Here is a 24,187-nt window from a genome sequence, read left to right as displayed (position 1 = left end):
GTAGTATAATGTACAGCCCATAGACATACATGTAGTGTAATGCACAGCCCATAGACATACATGTAGTGTAATGCACAGCCCATAGTCATCCATGTAGTATAATGCAAAGCACATAGTCATCCATGTAGTATAATGCACAGCCCATAGTCATCCATGTAGTATAATGTACAGCCCATAGTCATACATGTAATATAATGCACAGCCCATAATCATCCATGTAATATAATGCACAGCCCATAGTTATCCATGTAGTATAATGCACAGCCCATAGTCATCCATGTAGTATAATGCACAGCCCATAGTCATCCAGGTAGTATAATGCACAGCCCCTAGTCATCCATGTAGTATAATGTACAGCCCATAGACATACATGTAGTGTAATGCACAGCCCATAGACATACATGTAGTGTAATGCACAGCCCATAGTCATCCATGTAGTATAATGCAAAGCACATAGTCATCCATGTAGTATAATGCACAGCCCATAGTCATCCATGTAGTATAATGTACAGCCCATAGTCATACATGTAGTATAATGCACAGCCCATAGTCATCCATGCAGTATAATGCACAGCCCATAGTCATCCATAAAGTATAATGCACAGCTCATAGTCATCCATATAGTATAATGCACAGCCCATAATCATCCATGTAATATAATGCACAGCCCATAGCCATCCATACAGTATAATGCACAGCCCATAGTCATCCATGTAGTATAATGCACAGCCCATAGTCCACACATATAGTATAATGCACAGCCCATAGTCATCCATGTAGTATAATGCAAAGCACATAGTCATCCATGTAGTATAATGCACAGCCCATAGTCATCCATGTAGTGTAATGCACAGCCCATAGTCATCCATGTAGTATAATGCACAGCCCATAGTCATCCATGTAGTATAATGCACAGCCCATAGTCATCCATGTAGTATAATGCACAGCTCATAGTCATCCATGTAATATAATGCACAGCCCATAGTCATCCATGTAGTATAATGCACAGCCCATAATCATACATGTAGTATAATGCACAGCCTATAGTCATCCATGTAGTATAATGCACAGCCCATAGTCATCCATGTAATATAATGCACAGCCCATAGTCATCCATGTAGTATAATGCACAGCCCATAGTCATCCATGTAGTATAATGCACAGCCTATAGTCATCCATGTAGTATAATGCACAGCCCATAGTCATCCATATAGTATAATGCACAGCCCATAGTCATCCATGTAGTATAATGCACAGCCCATAGTCATCCATGTAGTATAATGCACAGCCCATAGTCATCCATGTAGTATAATGCACAGCCCATAGTCATCCATGTAGTATAATGCACAGCCCATAGTCATCCATGTAGCATAATGCACAGCCCATAGTCATCCATGTAGTATAATGCACAGCCCATAGTCATCCATGTAGTATAATGCACAGCCCATAGTCATCCATATAGTATAATGCACAGCCCATAGTCATCCATGTAGTATAATGCACAGCCCATAGTCATCCATGTAGTGTAATGCACAGCCCATAGTCATCCATGTAGTATAATGCACAGCCCATAGTCATCCATGCAGTATAATGCACAGCCTATAGTCATCCATGTAGTATAATGCACAGCCTATAGTCATCCATGTAGTATAATGCACAGCCCATAGTCATCCATATAGTATAATGCACAGCCCATAGTCATCCATGTAGTATAATGCACAGCCCATAGTCATCCATGTAGTATAATGCACAGCCCATAGTCATCCATGTAGCATAATGCACAGCCCATAGTCATCCATGTAGTATAATGCACAGCTCATAGTCATCCATGTAATATAATGCACAGCCCATAGTCATCCATGTAGTATAATGCACAGCCTATAGTCATCCATGTAGTATAATGCACAGCCTATAGTTATACATGTGATATAATGCACAGCCCATAGTCATCCATGTAGTATAATGCACAGCCCATAGTCATACATGTAATACAATGCACAGCCCATAGTCATCCATGCAGTATAATGCACAGCCCATAGTCATCCATGTAGTATAATGCACAGCCCATAGTCATCCATGCAGTATAATGCACAGCCCATAGTTATCCATGTAGTATAATGTACAGCCCATAGTCATCCATGTAGTATAATGCACAGACCATAGTCATCCATGTAGTATAATGCTCAGTCCATGGTCATCCATGTAGTATAATGCACAGCCCATAGTCATCCATGTAGTATAATGCACAGCCCATAGTCATCCATGCAGTATAATGCACAGACCATAGTCATCTATGTAGTATAATGCACAGCCCATAGTCATCCATGTAGTATAATGCACAGCCCATAGTCATCCATGCAGTATAATGCACAGACCATAGTCATCCATGTAGTATAATGCTCAGTCCATGGTCATCCATGTAGTATAATGCACAGCCCATAGTCATCCATGTAGTATAATGCTCAGTCCATGGTCATCCATGTAGTATAATGCACAGCCCATAGTCATCCATGTAATATAATGCACAGCCCATAGTCATCCATGTAGTATAATGCACAGCCCATAGTCATCCATGTAGTATAATGCACAGCCTATAGTCATCCATGTAGTATAATGCACAGCCCATAGTCATCCATATAGTATAATGCACAGCCCATAGTCATCCATGTAGTATAATGCACAGCCCATAGTCATCCATGTAGTATAATGCACAGCCCATAGTCATCCATGTAGTATAATGCACAGCCCATAGTCATCCATGTAGTATAATGCACAGCCCATAGTCATCCATGTAGCATAATGCACAGCCCATAGTCATCCATGTAGTATAATGCACAACCCATAGTCATCCATGCAGTATAATGCACGGCCCATAATCATCCATGTAATATAATGTACAGCCCATAGTCATCCATGCAGTATAATGCACAGCCCATAGTCATACATGTAGTATAATGCACAGCCCATAGACATACATGTAGTGTAATGCACAGCCCATAGTCATCCATATAGTATAATGCACAGCCCATAGTCATCCATGCAGTATAATGCACAGCCCATAGTCATCCATATAGTATAATGCACAGCCCATAGTCATCCATACAGTATAATGCACAGCCCATAGTCTATATATATACTATAATGCACAGTCCATAGTCATCCATACAGTATAATGCACAGCCCATAGTCATCCATACAGTATAATGCACAGCCCATAGTCATCCGTGCAGTATAATGCACAGCCCATAGTCATCCATGCAGTATAATGCACAGCCCATAGTCATCCATGTAGTATAATGCTCAGTCCATGGTCATCCATGTAGTATAATGCACAGCCCCTAGTCATCCATGTAGTATAATGTACAGCACATAGTCATCCATGTAGTATAATGTACAGCCCATAGTCATACATGTAGTGTAATGCACAGCCCATAGTCATCCATGTAGTATAATGCACAGCCCATAGTCATCCATGTAATATAATGCACAGCCCATAGTCATCCATGTAGTATAATGCTCAGTCCATGGTCATCCATGTAGTATAATGCACAGCCCCTAGTCATCCATGTAGTATAATGCACAGCCCATAGTCATCCAGGTAGTATAATGCACAGCCCCTAGTCATCCATGTAGTATAATGTACAGCCCATAGACATACATGTAGTGTAATGCACAGCCCATAGTCATCCATGTAGTATAATGTACAGCCCATAGACATACATGTAGTGTAATGCAAAGCACATAGTCATCCATGTAGTATAATGCACAGCCCATAGTCATCCATGTAGTATAATGTACAGCCCATAGTCATACATGTAATATAATGCACAGCCCATAATCATCCATGTAATATAATGCACAGCCCATAGTTATCCATGTAGTATAATGCACAGCTCATAGTCATCCATGTAGTATAATGCACAGCCCATAGTCATCCAGGTAGTATAATGCACAGCCCCTAGTCATCCATGTAGTATAATGTACAGCCCATAGACATACATGTAGTGTAATGCACAGCCCATAGACATACATGTAGTGTAATGCACAGCCCATAGTCATCCATGTAGTATAATGCAAAGCACATAGTCATCCATGTAGTATAATGCACAGCCCATAGTCATCCATGTAGTATAATGTACAGCCCATAGTCATACATGTAATATAATGCACAGCCCATAATCATCCATGTAATATAATGCACAGCCCATAGTTATCCATGTAGTATAATGCACAGCCCATAGTCATCCATGTAGTATAATGCACAGCCCATAGTCATCCAGGTAGTATAATGCACAGCCCCTAGTCATCCATGTAGTATAATGTACAGCCCATAGACATACATGTAGTGTAATGCACAGCCCATAGACATACATGTAGTGTAATGCACAGCCCATAGTCATCCATGTAGTATAATGCAAAGCACATAGTCATCCATGTAGTATAATGCACAGCCCATAGTCATCCATGTAGTATAATGTACAGCCCATAGTCATACATGTAGTATAATGCACAGCCCATAGTCATCCATGCAGTATAATGCACAGCCCATAGTCATCCATAAAGTATAATGCACAGCTCATAGTCATCCATATAGTATAATGCACAGCCCATAATCATCCATGTAATATAATGCACAGCCCATAGCCATCCATACAGTATAATGCACAGCCCATAGTCATCCATGTAGTATAATGCACAGCCCATAGTTCACACATATAGTATAATGCACAGCCCATAGTCATCCATGTAGTATAATGCAAAGCACATAGTCATCCATGTAGTATAATGCACAGCCCATAGTCATCCATGTAGTGTAATGCACAGCCCATAGTCATCCATGTAGTATAATGCACAGCCCATAGTCATCCATGTAGTATAATGCACAGCCCATAGTCATCCATGTAGTATAATGCACAGCTCATAGTCATCCATGTAATATAATGCACAGCCCATAGTCATCCATGTAGTATAATGCACAGCCCATAATCATACATGTAGTATAATGCACAGCCTATAGTCATCCATGTAGTATAATGCACAGCCCATAGTCATCCATGTAATATAATGCACAGCCCATAGTCATCCATGTAGTATAATGCACAGCCCATAGTCATCCATGTAGTATAATGCACAGCCTATAGTCATCCATGTAGTATAATGCACAGCCCATAGTCATCCATATAGTATAATGCACAGCCCATAGTCATCCATGTAGTATAATGCACAGCCCATAGTCATCCATGTAGTATAATGCACAGCCCATAGTCATCCATGTAGTATAATGCACAGCCCATAGTCATCCATGTAGTATAATGCACAGCCCATAGTCATCCATGTAGCATAATGCACAGCCCATAGTCATCCATGTAGTATAATGCACAGCCCATAGTCATCCATGTAGTATAATGCACAGCCCATAGTCATCCATATAGTATAATGCACAGCCCATAGTCATCCATGTAGTATAATGCACAGCCCATAGTCATCCATGTAGTATAATGCACAGCCCATAGTCATCCATGTAGTATAATGCACAGCCCATAGTCATCCATGCAGTATAATGCACAGCCTATAGTCATCCATGTAGTATAATGCACAGCCTATAGTCATCCATGTAGTATAATGCACAGCCCATAGTCATCCATATAGTATAATGCACAGCCCATAGTCATCCATGTAGTATAATGCACAGCCCATAGTCATCCATGTAGTATAATGCACAGCCCATAGTCATCCATGTAGTATAATGCACAGCTCATAGTCATCCATGTAATATAATGCACAGCCCATAGTCATCCATGTAGTATAATGCACAGCCTATAGTCATCCATGTAGTATAATGCACAGCCTATAGTTATACATGTGATATAATGCACAGCCCATAGTCATCCATGTAGTATAATGCACAGCCCATAGTCATACATGTAATACAATGCACAGCCCATAGTCATCCATGCAGTATAATGCACAGCCCATAGTCATCCATGTAGTATAATGCACAGCCCATAGTCATCCATGCAGTATAATGCACAGCCCATAGTTATCCATGTAGTATAATGTACAGCCCATAGTCATCCATGTAGTATAATGCACAGACCATAGTCATCCATGTAGTATAATGCTCAGTCCATGGTCATCCATGTAGTATAATGCACAGCCCATAGTCATCCATGTAGTATAATGCACAGCCCATAGTCATCCATGCAGTATAATGCACAGACCATAGTCATCTATGTAGTATAATGCACAGCCCATAGTCATCCATGTAGTATAATGCACAGCCCATAGTCATCCATGCAGTATAATGCACAGACCATAGTCATCCATGTAGTATAATGCTCAGTCCATGGTCATCCATGTAGTATAATGCACAGCCCATAGTCATCCATGTAGTATAATGCTCAGTCCATGGTCATCCATGTAGTATAATGCACAGCCCATAGTCATCCATGTAATATAATGCACAGCCCATAGTCATCCATGTAGTATAATGCACAGCCCATAGTCATCCATGTAGTATAATGCACAGCCTATAGTCATCCATGTAGTATAATGCACAGCCCATAGTCATCCATATAGTATAATGCACAGCCCATAGTCATCCATGTAGTATAATGCACAGCCCATAGTCATCCATGTAGTATAATGCACAGCCCATAGTCATCCATGTAGTATAATGCACAGCCCATAGTCATCCATGTAGTATAATGCACAGCCCATAGTCATCCATGTAGTATAATGCACAGCCCATAGTCATCCATGTAGCATAATGCACAGCCCATAGTCATCCATGTAGTATAATGCACAGCCCATAGTCATCCATGTAGTATAATGCACAGCCCATAGTCATCCATATAGTATAATGCACAGCCCATAGTCATCCATGTAGTATAATGCACAGCCCATAGTCATCCATGTAGTATAATGCACAGCCCATAGTCATCCATGTAGTATAATGCACAGCCCATAGTCATCCATGCAGTATAATAGCCTATAGTCATCCATGTAGTATAATGCACAGCCTATAGTCATCCATGTAGTATAATGCACAGCCCATAGTCATCCATATAGTATAATGCACAGCCCATAGTCATCCATGTAGTATAATGCACAGCCCATAGTCATCCATGTAGTATAATGCACAGCCCATAGTCATCCATGTAGCATAATGCACAGCCCATAGTCATCCATGTAGTATAATGCACAGCTCATAGTCATCCATGTAATATAATGCACAGCCCATAGTCATCCATGTAGTATAATGCACAGCCTATAGTCATCCATGTAGTATAATGCACAGCCTATAGTTATACATGTGATATAATGCACAGCCCATAGTCATCCATGTAGTATAATGCACAGCCCATAGTCATACATGTAATACAATGCACAGCCCATAGTCATCCATGCAGTATAATGCACAGCCCATAGTCATCCATGTAGTATAATGCACAGCCCATAGTCATCCATGCAGTATAATGCACAGCCCATAGTTATCCATGTAGTATAATGTACAGCCCATAGTCATCCATGTAGTATAATGCACAGACCATAGTCATCCATGTAGTATAATGCTCAGTCCATGGTCATCCATGTAGTATAATGCACAGCCCATAGTCATCCATGTAGTATAATGCACAGCCCATAGTCATCCATGCAGTATAATGCACAGACCATAGTCATCTATGTAGTATAATGCACAGCCCATAGTCATCCATGTAGTATAATGCACAGCCCATAGTCATCCATGCAGTATAATGCACAGACCATAGTCATCCATGTAGTATAATGCTCAGTCCATGGTCATCCATGTAGTATAATGCACAGCCCATAGTCATCCATGTAGTATAATGCTCAGTCCATGGTCATCCATGTAGTATAATGCACAGCCCATAGTCATCCATGTAGTATAATGCACAGCCCATAGTCATCCATGTAGTATAATGCTCAGTCCATGGTCATCCATGTAGTATAATGCACAGCCCATAGTCATCCATGCAGTATAATGCACAGCCCATAGTCATCCATGCAGTATAATGCACAGCCCATAGTCATCCATGTAGTATAATGCACAGCCCATAGTCATCCATGCAGTCTAATGCACAGCCCATAGTCATCCATGCAGTATAATGCACAGCCCATAGTCATCCATGCAGTATAATGCACAGCCCATAGTCATCCATGTAGTATAATGCACAGCCCATAGTCATCCATGCAGTATAATGCACAGACCATAGTCATCCATGTAGTATAATGCTCAGTCCATGGTCATCCATGTAGTATAATGCACAGCCCATAGTCATCCATGTAGTATAATGCTCAGTCCATGGTCATCCATGTAGTATAATGCACAGCCCATAGTCATCCATGTAGTATAATGCTCAGTCCATGGTCATCCATATAGTATAATGCACAGCCCATAGTCATCCATATAGTATAATGCACAGCCCATAGTCATCCATGTAGTATAATGCACAGCCCCTAGTCATCCATGTAGTATAATGCACAGCCCATAGTCATACATGTAGTATAATGCACAGCCCATAGTCATCCATGTAGTATAAAGCACAGCCCATAGTCATCCATATAGTATAATGCACAGCCCATAGTCATCCATGTAGTATAATGCACAGCCCATAGTCTATATATGTACTATATTGCACAGCCCATAGTCATCAAAGGAGTATAATGCACGGCACATAGTCATCCATGTAGTATAATGCACAGCCCATAGTCATCCATGCAGTATAATGCACAGCCCATAGTCATCCACGTAGTATAATGCACAGCCCATAGTCATCCATGTAGTATAATGCTGAGTCCATGGTCATCCATGTAGTATAATGCACAGCCCATAGTCATCCATGTAGTATAATGCACAGACCATAGTCATCCATATAGTATAATGCACAGCCCATAGTCATCCATGTAGTACAATGCTCAGTCCATGGTCATCCATGTAGTATAATGCACAGCCCATAGTCATCCATGCAGTATAATGCACAGCCCATAGTCATCCATGCAGTATAATGCACAGCCCATAGTCATCCATGTAGTATAATGCACAGCCCATAGTCATCCATGCAGTATAATGCACAGCCCATAGTCATTCATGCAGTATAATGCACAGCCCATAGTCATCCATGCAGTATAATGCACAGCCCATAGTTATCCATGTAGTATAATGCACAGCCCATAGTCATCCATGCAGTATAATGCACAGACCATAGTCATCCATGTAGTATAATGCTCAGTCCATGGTCATCCATGTAGTATAATGCACAGCCCATAGTCATCCATGTAGTATAATGCTCAGTCCATGGTCATCCATGTAGTATAATGCACAGCCCATAGTCATCCATGTAGTATAATGCTCAGTGCATGGTCATCCATATAGTATAATGCACAGCCCATAGTCATCCATATAGTATAATGCACAGCCCATAGTCATCCATGTAGTATAATGCACAGCCCATAGTCATCCATATAGTATAATGCACAGCCCATAGTCATCCATGTAGTATAATGCTCAGTCCATGGTCATCCATGTAGTATAATGCACAGCCCATAGTCATCCATGCAGTATAATGCACAGCCCATAGTCATCCATGCAGTATAATGCACAGCCCATAGTCATCCATGTAGTATAATGTACAGCCCATAGTCATACATGTAATATAATGCACAGCCCCTAGTCATCCATGTAGTATAATGCACAGCCCATAGTCATACATGTAGTATAATGCACAGCCCATAGTCATCCATGTAGTATAAAGCACAGCCCATAGTCATCCATACAGTATAATGCACAGCCCATAGTCATCCATATAGTATAATGCACAGCCCATAGTCTATATATGTACTATATTGCACAGCCCATAGTCATCAAAGGAGTATAATGCACGGCACATAGTCATCCATGTAGTATAATGCACATCCCATAGTCATCCATGTAGTATAATGCACAGCCCATAGTCATCCATGCAGTATAATGCACAGCCCATAGTCATCCATGTAGTATAATGCACAGCCCATAGTCATCCATGCAGTATAATGCACAGCCCATAGTCATCCACGTAGTATAATGCACAGCCCATAGTCATCCATGTAGTATAATGCTGAGTCCATGGTCATCCATGTAGTATAATGCACAGCCCATAGTCATCCATGTAGTATAATGCACAGCCCATAGTCATCCATGTAGTATAATGCTCAGTCCATGGTCATCCATGTAGTATAATGCACAGCCCATAGTCATCCATGCAGTATAATGCACAGCCCATAGTCATCCATGCAGTATAATGCACAGCCCATAGTCATCCATGTAGTATAATGCACAGCCCATAGTCATCCATGCAGTATAATGCACAGCCCATAGTCATCCATGCAGTATAATGCACAGCCCATAGTCATCCATGCAGTATAATGCACAGCCCATAGTTATCCATGTAGTATAATGCACAGCCCATAGTCATCCATGCAGTATAATGCACAGACCATAGTCATCCATGTAGTATAATGCTCAGTCCATGGTCATCCATGTAGTATAATGCACAGCCCATAGTCATCCATGTAGTATAATGCTCAGTCCATGGTCATCCATGTAGTATAATGCACAGCCCATAGTCATCCATGTAGTATAATGCTCAGTCCATGGTCATCCATATAGTATAATGCACAGCCCATAGTCATCCATGTAGTATAATGCACAGCCCATAGTCATCCATGCAGTATAATGCACAGCCCATAGTCATCCATGTAGTATAATGCACAGCCCATAGTCATCCATGTAGTATAATGCACAGCCCATAGTCATCCATGTAGTATAATGCACAGCCCATAGTCATCCATGCAGTATAATGCACAGCCCATAGTCATCCACGTAGTATAATGCACAGCCCATAGTCATCCATGTAGTATAATGCTGAGTCCATGGTCATCCATGTAGTATAATGCACAGCCCATAGTCATCCATGTAGTATAATGCACAGCCCATAGTCATCCATGTAGTATAATGCTCAGTCCATGGTCATCCATGTAGTATAATGCACAGCCCATAGTCATCCATGCAGTATAATGCACAGCCCATAGTCATCCATGCAGTATAATGCACAGCCCATAGTCATCCATGTAGTATAATGCACAGCCCATAGTCATCCATGCAGTATAATGCACAGCCCATAGTCATCCATGCAGTATAATGCACAGCCCATAGTCATCCATGCAGTATAATGCACAGCCCATAGTTATCCATGTAGTATAATGCACAGCCCATAGTCATCCATGCAGTATAATGCACAGCCCATAGTCATCCATGTAGTATAATGCTCAGTCCATGGTCATCCATGTAGTATAATGCACAGCCCATAGTCATCCATGTAGTATAATGCTCAGTCCATGGTCATCCATATAGTATAATGCACAGCCCATAGTCATCCATATAGTATAATGCACAGCCCATAGTCATCCATGTAGTATAATGCACAGCCCATAGTCATCCATATAGTATAATGCACAGCCCATAGTCATCCATGCAGTATAATGCACAGCCCCTAGTCATCCATGTAGTATAATGTACAGCCCATAGTCATACATGTAGTATAATGCACAGCCCATAGTCATCCATGTAGTATAAAGCACAGCCCATAGTCATCCATACAGTATAATGCACAGCCCATAGTCATCCATGTAGTATAATGCACAGCCCATAGTCATCAAAGGAGTATAATGCACGGCACATAGTCATCCATGCAGTATAATGCACATCCAATAGTCATCCATGTAGTATAATGCACAGCCCATAGTCATCCATGCAGTATAATGCACAGCCCATAGTCATCCATGTAGTATAATGCACAGCTCATAGTCATCCATGTAGTATAATGCACAGCCCATAGTCATCCATGTAGTATAATGCACAGCCCATAGTCATCCATGTAGTATAATGCACAGCCCATAGTCATCCATGTAGTATAATGCACAGCCCATAGTCATCCATGCAGTATAATGCACAGCCCATAGTCATCCATGTAGTATAATGCACAGCCCATAGTCATCCATGTAGTATAATGCACAGCCCATAGTCATCCACGTAGTATAATGCACAGCCCATAGTCATTCATGCAGTATAATGCACAGGCCATAGTCATCCATGCAGTATAATGCACAGCCCATAGTCATCCATGTAGTATAATGCACAGCCCATAGTCATCCACGTAGTATAATGCACAGCCCATAGTCATCCATGCAGTATAATGCACAGACCATAGTCATCCATGCAGTATAATGCACATCCAATAGTCATCCATGTAGTATAATGCACAGCCCATAGTCATTCATGCAGTATAATGCACAGACCATAGTCATCCATGCAGTATAATGCACAGCCCATAGTCATCCATGTAGTATAATGCACAGCCCATAGTCATCCACGTAGTATAATGCACAGCCCATAGTCATCCATGCAGTATAATGCACAGACCATAGTCATCCATGCAGTATAATGCACATCCAATAGTCATCCACGTAGTATAATGCACAGCCCATAGTCATTCATGCAGTATAATGCACAGACCATAGTCATCCATGCAGTATAATGCACAGCCCATAGTCATCCATGTAGTATAATGCACAGCCCATAGTCATCCACGTAGTATAATGCACAGCCCGTAGTCATCCATGCAGTATAATGCACAGCCCATAGTCATCCATGTAGTATAATGCACAGCCCATAGTCATCCACGTAGTATAATGCACAGCCCATAGTCATCCATGCAGTATAATGCACAGACCATAGTCATACATGTAATAGTATGGTTACCATGTACTCACTGGTTTTAAAAAAATAAATACTCACCTTCCCTTTGCTCCCCCGCTACGCGGCGTCCTCTTCTGAAGTCAGCATCTGACTTCAGCGTGCAAGTGACGGGAGCACATGATGTCACTGCCATGTGCCCCCGATCATGTGTATACCGACGTCAGCTGTTAGCCTCTAATTGGCCGTCAGCGTGTATTGCTGCGCACGGACCCGAGGACGCACATCCAGCTGAAGTATTTGCTAGCATCGGCGGGCCGCTCACCTGCTGAGCCCGGGCGACAGCTGCGCCCATGTTAGTTACGCCCCTGCTGATGACGAGTGGGCCTCCCGTTTGTCCAGGGCCCGCCACTTGCCCAGCTGCACCGGGTGGTGACTCCGACCCTAACTTGGAGGTTTCTTTGCAGCATGAGATGAAGAGGATTCTTCTACGGACGGCGCGGTTCTTTTTATACCAAAGAAGAAAGTGGTCGGTCAGAAACTCTATAGACTTTGCCGAGGTAAATTTCACACCTTCAGGGACTCCTGATCAAAATTCCTAAAATTGTGAACAGTGAAGCAAGTTGAAGATGAAATGATCTAAAAGGCCTAAAGTTAAAGATGACACATTTCATTTGTATTTTAGGCAAAAAAAAAATTTTGTCATTTTTTTATGTTTTAAAAATTATAAAAAGGAAAATGGGCCAATGCAAAAGTTTGTGCCCCCTGCATGGTTAGTCCCTAGTAGCGCCCCCTTTTGCAGGTATCACAGCTTGTAAACGCTTTTTGGAGCCAGACAAGAGTCTTTCAGTTCTTGTTTGCGGGATTTTCCTCCGTTCTTCCTTGGAGAATTCCTCCAGTTCTGTGAGATTCCTGGGGCGTCTTGCATGCGCTGCTATTTTGAGGTCTAGCCGCAGATTTTCAATGATGTTCAGATCAGGGGACTGTGAGGGCCATTGTAAAACCTTCAGCTTGCGCCTTTTGAGGTCGTCTATTGTGGATTGTGACCTGTGTTTAGGATCATTCTCCATTTGTAGAATCATCCTCTTTTCAGATTCAGCTTTTTTACAGATGGTGTTATGTTTGTTTCAAGAATTTGTTGAAATTTCATTGAATCCATTCTTCCCTCTTTCCGTGAAATGTTCACCGTGCCATTGGCTGCAATACAACCCCAAAGCATGATTGATCCTTGTTACGGGTCCGAGTGGTGGAACCTCTGTGCTTCGGTGCAAGGAGGGACCAGAGGGGCGTAACTAAGTCCCTACTCGGCCTGACCGGGGTCACACGGCGGCTTAGTCGACTCTGTGAACCAGGGAGGGGCCGGGCAGGTGGACCAGGTGCCACTCTGGGACCGACCTTGTATGAGAGCAGGTGACTCCCACGGGTCAGATGGCAGGAACTGACCGGTACAGCGGATGAGGACGGCAGGAAGGCTGACGGGTGGTCTGGGTAGATAAGCAGGCTGGTTCGGCAGAAAGCCAGACGGGTGCTCCGGGTAGGCAAGCAGGCGGGCACGGCAGGTAACAGGCAGGTGCTCCAGGTAAACAGATTGACGGGCACGGCAGGTAACAGACGGGTTCTCCGGGTAGGCAAGAAGCTGGCACGGCAGGTAACAGGCAGGTGCTCCAGGTAGGCAGACTGGCGGGCATGGCGGGTTACAGGCAGGTGCTCCAGGTAAGCAGGCTGGTGGGCACGACAGGTAACAGGCAGGTGCTCCAGGTAGGCAGGCTGGCGGGCACGGCAGGTGACAGACGGGTTCTCCGGGTAGGCAAGAAGCGGGCACGGCAGGTAACAGGCAGGTGCTCCAGGTAGGCAGACTGGCGGGCACGGCGGGTTACAGGCAGGTGCTCCAGGTAAGCAGGCTGGCGGGCTTAACTGTGGACAGACTGGAGGACAGAACTGTTAGACAGGCTGGCGGGCTGGACTGACAGGCAGTGGGACATGAGGGCTGGAGCAAGTGTATAGCACACAGAACAACAACCTTGCACAGGCACCTCCATTTTGGAGGAGGTGCCTTATATAGGGGAAGTCCTCTGGCCATTGGCCGGGGACTCTATAAGACGGCGCGCGCGACCCCTTTAAGAGGGAGGGAGCGCGCGCACGCGCCCGGAGCACAGTGCTCGGGAAGCTGCGCGCGGCACGTGCCACAGCAGCGGGAAGCAGGAAGACGCCGGACCTGGATCGCGGCGGTGTGGGGAACGGCGTCTCTGCCAGGCGGGGGTCAGAGACGCCGATGCTACAATCCTCCTCCATGCTTGGCGAGATGCTCTCCTGAAATTCTGTGCCCTTTTTTCTCCACACATACCTTTGATCATTGTGGCCACAGACTTCTATTTTAACCTCATTGGTCCGCAGGACTTTTTTCCAAAATGCATCAGGCTTGTTTAGATGTTCTGTTGCATTTCTGATGCTGAATTTTATGGTGATGACGCAGGAGAGGTTTTCTTCTGATGTCTCTTCCATGAAGGCCATATTTGTGCAGGTGTCTCTGAACAGTAGAACAATGTACCACAACTCCAGAGTCTGCTACATCTTTCTGAAGGTCTTTTGCAGTCAAGCGGGGGTCTGATTTGCCTCTTTAGCAATCCTACGAGCAGCTCTCACTGAAATTTTGCTTGGTCTTCCAGACCTTATCTTGACCTCCACTGTTCCTGGTAACTGCCATATCTTTATTACATTTTGAACTGAGGAAAGGGTGACTTGGAAACCCTTTGCTATCTCCTTCTAGCTTCTCCTGCTTTGTGGCCTCCACCATTGTCAGAGCTCGGCAGCTGCTTAGAAGACCCCACGGCTGCTGGTTTGGGCAGAAGGTTAGAGGAGGTTTTTATAAAGCTGGAAATTTGCATCACCGGCCTTTCCTAACGATGATAGTGAACAAGCCATAACCCTAACAGGCTAATTAAGGTCTGACACCTTGGTCAAAGTTATCTAAGCACACAAATCTCCAAGTGTGCACAAACTTTTGCATTGGCCCATTTTCCATTTTGTAATTTTTAAAATGTAAAAAATTAAAATATACAGTATTTTTTAAAATACAAAGGAAATGTGTCATCTCTAACTTTAGGCCTTTTAGATCATTTCATCTTCAACTTGCTTAACTTTTCACAATAACAGTAATTTTGACCAGGGGTGCACAAACTTTTACATGCCACTGATTAGCTCCGTATACTAAGCACAGCTCTGTCATCCCACCGGTAGAAGCTCACCCATTCAGCAGATGTAGAGAGGACGACCTGCAGCTCCTGTCCTGTGGAGGAGAGCTTGTGAGCTCCTTACCTGCTCCAGGAAGTCCATGCTGTAGACATAAACGATTCTGGCGTAGGGCAGGACCGGGATCTGCCCCTCCGATCCCGCAGTGGACACTCGGAAAGCTTCTCCTAATCTGTACCTCACGTATCGGCCGACATACTGTGATTTCCTCAGCGACTCTTCCAGGTAGATGTCAGGGTACAGGGCACGGCTGGATCTCCACATCCACCGCAGTTGGTCGTTCCTCTCCACCTCGACCTGCGGACATTCTCCGGTGTAATTGTGACTTGAGTTTTTATAGCCATAATTATAGCAGGAAGGAAAACCATAAAACCCCCACAATCCGCCCATTCTAAACTTACACCCCAAATTCAGGGTGTCTTCCATGAACATTACAGCCGCCTCCTCGAATTCCTTCTTTGCCTCCTTCTTCACCTTCTCATCCGACCATTGTGGGTGCCGCTGCCTCACCAGCTCCTCAGAACGCTGCCGGTAGATGGACTTTGTATCCCAGTTGCGGTCCCATAGAGGCCTCCAGCTCTCCCAGTCCACAACCACCACACCCTTGAAGTCTGGAGACACTATTGTGGCATTAAGGTCCTCAAAAGCTTTCTTGAGATGCTCTGTGAGGCTGGCATTTTGGGGAGTACCACCATTGATGGGGTTGCCATCACTGTCATAGTAAGGATAGAGCCCTAGTTGAGATATATAGAAGATGACCATCTCACTGCCCACAAACGACTGGTTCTCATTAACAACAATGTCAAAGGGACTCAGATCCAGAGCCACCCTGTACTTGTCCCAACACCGGCTGCTCGGGGCGTTCCAGACCGTAACAAAAGGTCTTCCAGGGAGGAGACATGCTGGACCGGCAAGAGTTAACACCAGGACTGTGAGCAGCGTGAAAACCAGGAGGAGAGCGCCGCTCATCACTGAGCCTAAACAGAACGGGAAACATATACAACCTGTGAGTTGTTGGATACTGGTGAAAGTGCGATATAATCTGTGAGTTGTCAGATACTGGTGAAAGTGCGATATAATCTGTGAGTTGTCGGATACTGGTGAACGTGCAATATAATCTGTGAGTTGTCGGATACTTGTGAACGTGAGATATAGTCTGTGAGTTGTCGGATACTGATAAACGTGAAATATAATCTGTGAGTTGTCGGATACTGGTGAAAGTGCGATATAATCTGTGAGTTGTCAGATACTGGTGAATGTGCAATATAATCTGTGAGTTGTCAGATACTGGTGAAAGTGCGATATATTCTGTGAGTTGTCGGATACTGGTGAACGTGCAATATAATCTGTGAGCTGTCTGATACTGGTGAACGTGCTATATAATCTGTGAGTTGTCGGGTACTGGTGAACGTGCGATATAATCTGTGAGTTGTCGGATACTGGTGAATGTGCAATGTAATCTGTGAGTTGTCGGATACTGGTGAACGTGCGATATATTCTGTGAGTTGTCAGATACTGGTGAACATATACAGTCTGTGAGCAATCGGATACTGGTGAACGTGCGATATAATCTAAGTTGTCGGATACTGGTGAACGTGCGATAAAATATGAGCTGTCGGATACTGGTGAACGTGCGATAAAATATGAGCTGTCGGATACTGGTGAACATGCGATATAATCTGAGCTGTCGGATACTTGTGAACGTGCGATAAAATTTGAGCTGTCGGATACTGATGAACGTGCGATATAATCTGAGCTGTCGGATACTGGTGAACGTGCGATATAATCTGTGAGTTGTCAGATACTGGTGAACGTGCGATATAATCTGTGAGTTGTCGGATACTGGTGAACGTGCGATAAAATTTGAGCTGTCGGATACTGGTGAACATGCGATATAATCTGTGAGTTGTCGGATACTGGTGAACATGAGATATAATCTGTGAGTTGTCGGATACTGGTGAACGTGCGATCTAATCTGAGTTGTCGGATACTGGTGAACGTGCAATATAATCTGTGAGTTGTCGGATACTAGTGTGTATGTGCGATATAATCTGCGAGTTGTCGGATACTGGTGTACGTGCGATATAATCTGCGAGTTGTCGGATACTGGTGAACGTGCGATGTAATCTGTGAGTTGTCGGATAATGGTGTACATGCGATATAATCTGTGAGTTAACGGATACTGGTGAACGTGTAATATAATATGTGAGTTGTCAGATACTGGTGAAAGTGCAATATAATTTGAGTTGTCGGATACTGGTGAACGTGCAATATAATCTGTGAGCTTTCTGATACTGGTGAACATGCTATATAATCTGTGAGCTGTCGGGAACTGGTGAACGTGCGATATAATCTGTGAGTTGTCGGATACTGGTGAACGTGCGATATAATCTGTGAGTTGTCGGATACTGGTGATCGTGCGATTTAATCTGTGAGTTGTCGGATACTGGTGAACGTGCGATATAATCTGCGAGTTGTTTTATACTGGTGAACGTGCGATATAATCTGTGAGTTGTCGGATAGTGGTGAACGTGCAATATAATCTGTAAATTGTCGGATACTGGTGAACATGTGATATAATCTGAGTTGTCGGATAATGGTGAACGTGCGATATAATCTGTGAGTTGTTGGATACTGGTGAAAGTGCGATATAATCTGTGAGTTGTCGGATACTGGTGAATGTGAGATATACTCTGTGAGTTGTCAGATACTGGTGAACATATACAGTCTGTGAGTTGTTAGATACTAGTGAACATATACAGTCTGTGAGTTGTCGGATACTGGTGAACATACGATATAATCTGTGAGTTGTCAGATACTGGTGAACGTGCGGTATAATCTGTGAGTTGTCGAATACTGGTGAACGTGAGATATAGTCTGTGAGTTGCTGGATACTGGTGAACATGCGATATAATCTGTGAGTTGTTGGATACTGATGAACGTGTGATATAATCTGTGAGTTGTCGGATACTGGTGAACGTGCGATATAATCTGCGAGTTGTCGGATACTGGTGAATGTGCGATATAATCTGTGAGTTGTCGGATAGTGGTGAACGTGCAATATAATCTGTAAATTGTCGGATACTGGTGAACATGTGATATAATCTGTGAGTTTTCGGATACTGGTGAACATGCTAATAATCTGAGTTGTCGGATACAGGTGAACGTGCGATATAATCTGTGAGTTGTCGGATACTGGTGAACGTGCGATATAATCTGTGAGTTGTCGGATACTAGTGAATGTGCAATATAATCTGTGAGTTGTCAGATACTGGTGAACGTGCGATATAATCTGAGTTGTCGGATACTGGTGAACGTGCGATATAATCTGAGTTGTCGGATACTGGTGAACGTGCGATATAATCTGTGAGTTGTCGGATACTGGTGAACGTGCGATATAATCTGTGAGTTGTCGGATACTGGTGAATGTGCAATATAATCTGTGAGTTGCCGGATACTGGTGAACATGCGATATAATCTGTGAGTTGTCAGATACTGGTGAACATATACAGTCTGTGAGCAATCGGATACTGGTGAACGTGCGATATAATCTGAGTTGTCGGATACTGGTGAAGGTGCAATATAATCTGTGAGTTGTCGGATAGTGGTGAACGTGCAATATAATCTGTGAGTTGTCGGATACTGATGAATGTGTGATATAATATGTGAGTTGTTGGATACTGATGAACATGTGATATAATCTGTGAGTTGACGGATACTGGTGAACATGCGATATAATCTGTGAGTTGTTGGATACTGATGAACGTGTGATATAATCTGTGAGTTGTCGGATACTGGTGAACGTGCGATATAATCTGTGAGTTGTCGGATACTGGTGAATGTGCAATATAATCTGTTAGTTGTCGGATACTAGTGAACGTGCGATATAATCTGTGAGTTGTCGGATACTGATAAACGTGCAATATAATCTGAGTTGTCGGAAACTGGTGAACGTGCGATACAATCTGTGAGTTGTCGGATACTGGCGAACGTGCTATATAATCTGTGAGTTGTCGGATACTGGTGAACGTGCGATATAATCTGAGTTGTCGGATAATGGTGAATGTGCAATATAATCTGTGAGTTGTTGGATACTGATGAATGTGGGATATAATCTGAGTTATCGGATACTGGTGAACGTGCAATGTAATCTGGGAGTTGTCGGATACTGGTGAACGTTCTACATAATCTGTAAATTGTCGGATACTGGTGAACGTACGATATAATCTGTGTGTTGTCGGATACTGGTGAACGTGCGATATAGTCTGCGAGCTGTCGGATCCTGGTGAACGTGCAACATAATCTGTGAGTTGTCGGATACTGGTGAACGTGCAACATAATCTGTGAGTTGTCGGATGCTGGTGAACGTGCGATATAATCTGTGAGTTGTGGGATACTGGTGAATGCACTATATAATCTGCGGGTTGTTGGATACTGGTGAACGTGCAATATAATCTGTGAGTTGTCGGATACTGGTGTACGTGCGATATAATCTGTGAGTTGTCGGATACTGGTGAACGTGCGATATAATCTGTGAGTTGTTGGATACTGGTGAACGTGCGATATAATCTGTGAGTTGTCGGATACTGGTGAACGTGCGATATAATCTGTGAGTTGTCGGATACTGGTGAACGAGCGATATAATCTGAGTTGTCGGATAATGGTGAACGTGCAATATAATCTGTGAGTTGTCGGATACTGGTGAATGTGCAATATTATCTGTGAGTTGTCGGATACTGATGAACGTGCAATATAATCCGAGTTGTCGGATACTGGTCAACATGCAATGTAATCTGTGAGTTGTCGGATACTGGTGAACTTGCGATTTAATCTGTAAATTTTCGGATACTGGTGAACGTGCGATACAATCTGTGAGTAGTCGGATAATGGTGAACGTGTGATATAATCTGTAAATTGTCAGATACTGGTGAACGTGCGATATAATCTGAGTTGTCGGATAATGGTGAATGTGCAGTATAATCTGTGAGTTGTTGGATACTGATGAATGTGGGATATAATCTGAGTTATCGGATACTGGTGAACGTGCAATGTAATCTGGGAGTTGTCGGATACTGGTGAACGTGCGATATAATCTGGGAGTTGTCGGATACTGGTGAACGTGCTATATAATCTGTAAATTGTCGGATACCGGTGAACGTGCAATATCATCTGTGAGCTGTCGGATACTGGTGAACGTGCGATATAATCTGAGTTGTCGGATAATGCTGTACGTGTGATATAATCTGTGAGTTGTCGCATACTGATGAACGTGCGATATAATCTGAGTTGTCGGATACTGGTGAACGTGCGATATAATCTGTGAGTTGTCAGATACTGGTGAACGTGCGATATAATCTGTGAGTTGTCGGATACTCGTGAACGTGCTATATAATCTGTGAGTTGTCGGATACTGGTGTACGTGCGATATAATCTGTGAGTTGTCGGATACTGATGAACGTGAGATATAATCTGTGAGTTGTCGAATACTGGTGAACGTGCGATATAATCTCAGTTGTTGGATACTGGTGAACGTGGGATAAAATCGGTGAGTTTTCGGATACTGGTGAACGTGCTAATAATCTGAGTTGTCAGATACTGGTGAACGTGCGATATAATCTGTGAGTTGTCAGATACTGATGAACGTGCAATATAATCTGTGAGTTGTCGGATACTGGTGAACGTGCGATATAATCTGTGAGTTGTCGGATACTGGTAAATGTGCGATATAATCTGTGAGTTGTCGGATACTGGTGAACGTGCAATATAATCTGTGAGTTGTCAGATACTGGTGAACATATTCAGTCTGTGAGCAATCGGATACTGGTGAACGTGCGATATAATCTGTGAGTTGTCGGATAGTGGTGAACGTGCAATATAATCTGTAAATTGTCGGATACTGGTGAACATGTGATATAATCTGAGTTGTCGGATACTGGTGAACGTGCAATATAATCTGTGAGTTGTCGGATACTGATGAACGTGAGATATAATCTGTGAGTTGTCGGATACTGGTGAACGTGTGATATAATCTGTGAGTTGTCGAATACTGGTGAACGTGCTATATAATCTGAGTTGTTGGATACTGGTGAACGTGTGATATAATCGGAGTTGTCGGATAATAGTGAACGTGCGATATAATCTGTGAGTTATCGGATACTGGTGAACATGAAATATAATCTGTGAGTTGTCGGATACTGGTGAACGTGCGATATAATCTGCGAGTTGTCGGATACTGGTGAACGTGCGATATAATCTGTGAGTTGTCGGATAGTGGTGAACGTGCAATATAATCTGTAAATTGTCTGATACTGGTGAACATGTGATATAATCTGAGTTGTCGGATACTGGTGAACGTGCTATATAATCTGTGAGTTGTCGGATACTGGTGTACGTGCTATATAATCTATGAGTTGAAAGATACTGATGAACATGAGATATAATCTGTGAGTTGTCGGATACTGGTGAACGTGCGATATAATCTGTGAGTTGTCAGATACTGGTGAACGTGCGATATAATCTGTGAGTTGTCGGATACTGGTGAACGTGCGATATAATCTGTGAGTTGTCAGATACTGGTAAACGTGCGATATAATCTGTGAGTTGTCAGATACTAGTGAACGTGCGATATAATCTGTGAGTTGTCGGATACTGGTGAACGTGCGATATAATCTGTGAGTTGTCAGATACTAGTGAACGTGCGATATAATCTGTGAGTTGTCGGATACTGGTGAACGTGCGATATAATCTGTGAGTTGTCAGATACTGGTAAACGTGCGATATAATCTGTGAGTTGTCAGATACTAGTGAACGTGCGATATAATCTGTGAGTTGTCGGATACTGGTGAACGTGCGATATAATCTGTGAGTTGTCAGATACTAGTGAACGTGCGATATAATCTGTGAGTTGTCGGATACTGGTGAACGTGCGATATAATCTGTGAGTTGTCGGATACTGGTGAACGTGCGATATAATCTGTGAGTTGTCAGATACTGGTGAACGTGCGATATAATCTGTGAGTTGTCAGATACTGGTGAACGTGCGATATAATCTGTGAGTTGTCGGATACTGGTGAACGTGCGATATAATCTGTGAGTTGTCGGATACTGGTGAACGTGCGATATAATCTGTGAGTTGTCGGATACTGGTGAACGTGCGATATAATCTGTGAGTTGTCAGATACTGGTGAACGTGCGATATAATCTGTGAGTTGTCAGATACTGGTGAACGTGCGATATAATCTGTGAGTTGTCGGATACTGGTGAACGTGCGATATAATCTGTGAGTTGTCGGATACTGGTGAACGTGCAATATAATCTGTGAGTTGTCGGATACTGGTGAACGTGCGATATAATCTGTGAGTTGTCGGATACTGTTGCCCGGTGCTCCCTCCTTACCTCTCTGCCGTCTGTGGCCGTCCGGTGTACGGGGTCACTGTTCTGCCCGCCACAGGGGATAGCACTGGAGTGATGTCGCTTGGTCTCTGGAGTCCTCCCTTACACTCCTCCCTTCTTCTCTTCCTCTTTCACTTCCTCCCTTCTGTCATGACTATTTTCCCTCTCATCCCCCCAGACTCCTGATCTTCTATATATCGTCTCCTCCCCTGTGTTTTACTCACAATATAATCTGTGAATTGTTGGTTAATGGTGAAGGTGTGATGTGATCTGTGACCGTCTGAGCCTGAGCTACTTGTGAAATCTTTATGACAATACAATCCGACGCTGTTCCTGTGTTTATAACTTTTTAGTTGACGCCTGTGCCCAGATACTTGTTCCCTCCTTACCCTTCTGCAGTCTGTGGCCGTCCGGTGTATGGAGTCACTGCATGGCCTCCACAGGGGACAACACTGGAGTGGTGGCACCTCCTCTCTGGAGTCCTTCCCCATACTCCTCCCTCTTTCTCCTCTTCCTTCACTCCCTCACTTCTGTCACTTCTCGGCTATAGCTACTCATTCAGCCCAGACTCCTGATTTCAAGTGTATTGTCTCCACTCACAATGTAACATGCTAATAAGGAACACTACTGTATATATTAAGGGAGAACGCTGTATATTATAAGGGAGGACACTATAAATAACAGTTAAATTGTATGCAATAAGGGAGGACATTGTGTAATAAGTGAGGACACTGTTTATAAGAAGGGAGACACGGTATATAGTAAAAGACCCTGTATTCAGTAAGGGGTGAT

The 24,187-nt window shown here is 43.3% G+C and overlaps 1 protein-coding gene across 2 annotated transcripts in view; it reads right to left on the bottom strand.

Annotated features, from left to right (window-relative positions):
* Positions 1-23,901, bottom strand: part of LOC141157648 (hyaluronidase-1-like) — a 35,075-nt gene extending 11,174 nt beyond the window's left edge. The window contains exons 1-2 of one of the 2 annotated variants that reach the window (XM_073645162.1): positions 23,785-23,901; positions 16,070-16,980 (exon numbers count right to left, since the gene is read on the bottom strand). In XM_073645162.1, the coding sequence (XP_073501263.1) occupies positions 16,070-16,972 (903 nt within the window). In that variant the 5' untranslated portion in view covers positions 16,973-16,980; positions 23,785-23,901. Of the gene's footprint in view, positions 1-16,069; positions 16,981-23,398; positions 23,761-23,784 lie in introns of those variants that run through there. The other variant, XM_073645163.1, reaches the window with a different exon arrangement.
* Between the last annotated feature and the right edge of the window lie 286 nt (positions 23,902-24,187).

Source organism: Phyllobates terribilis, unplaced genomic scaffold (genome assembly GCF_046119375.1).
Source record: "Phyllobates terribilis strain yellow unplaced genomic scaffold, ASM4611937v1 Scaffold_8__6_contigs__length_399053987, whole genome shotgun sequence".
Taxonomy (NCBI): domain Eukaryota; kingdom Metazoa; phylum Chordata; class Amphibia; order Anura; family Dendrobatidae; genus Phyllobates; species Phyllobates terribilis.
Note: the sequence above shows the minus strand (reverse complement) of the source record. Positions and strands in the feature narration are given on the sequence as shown.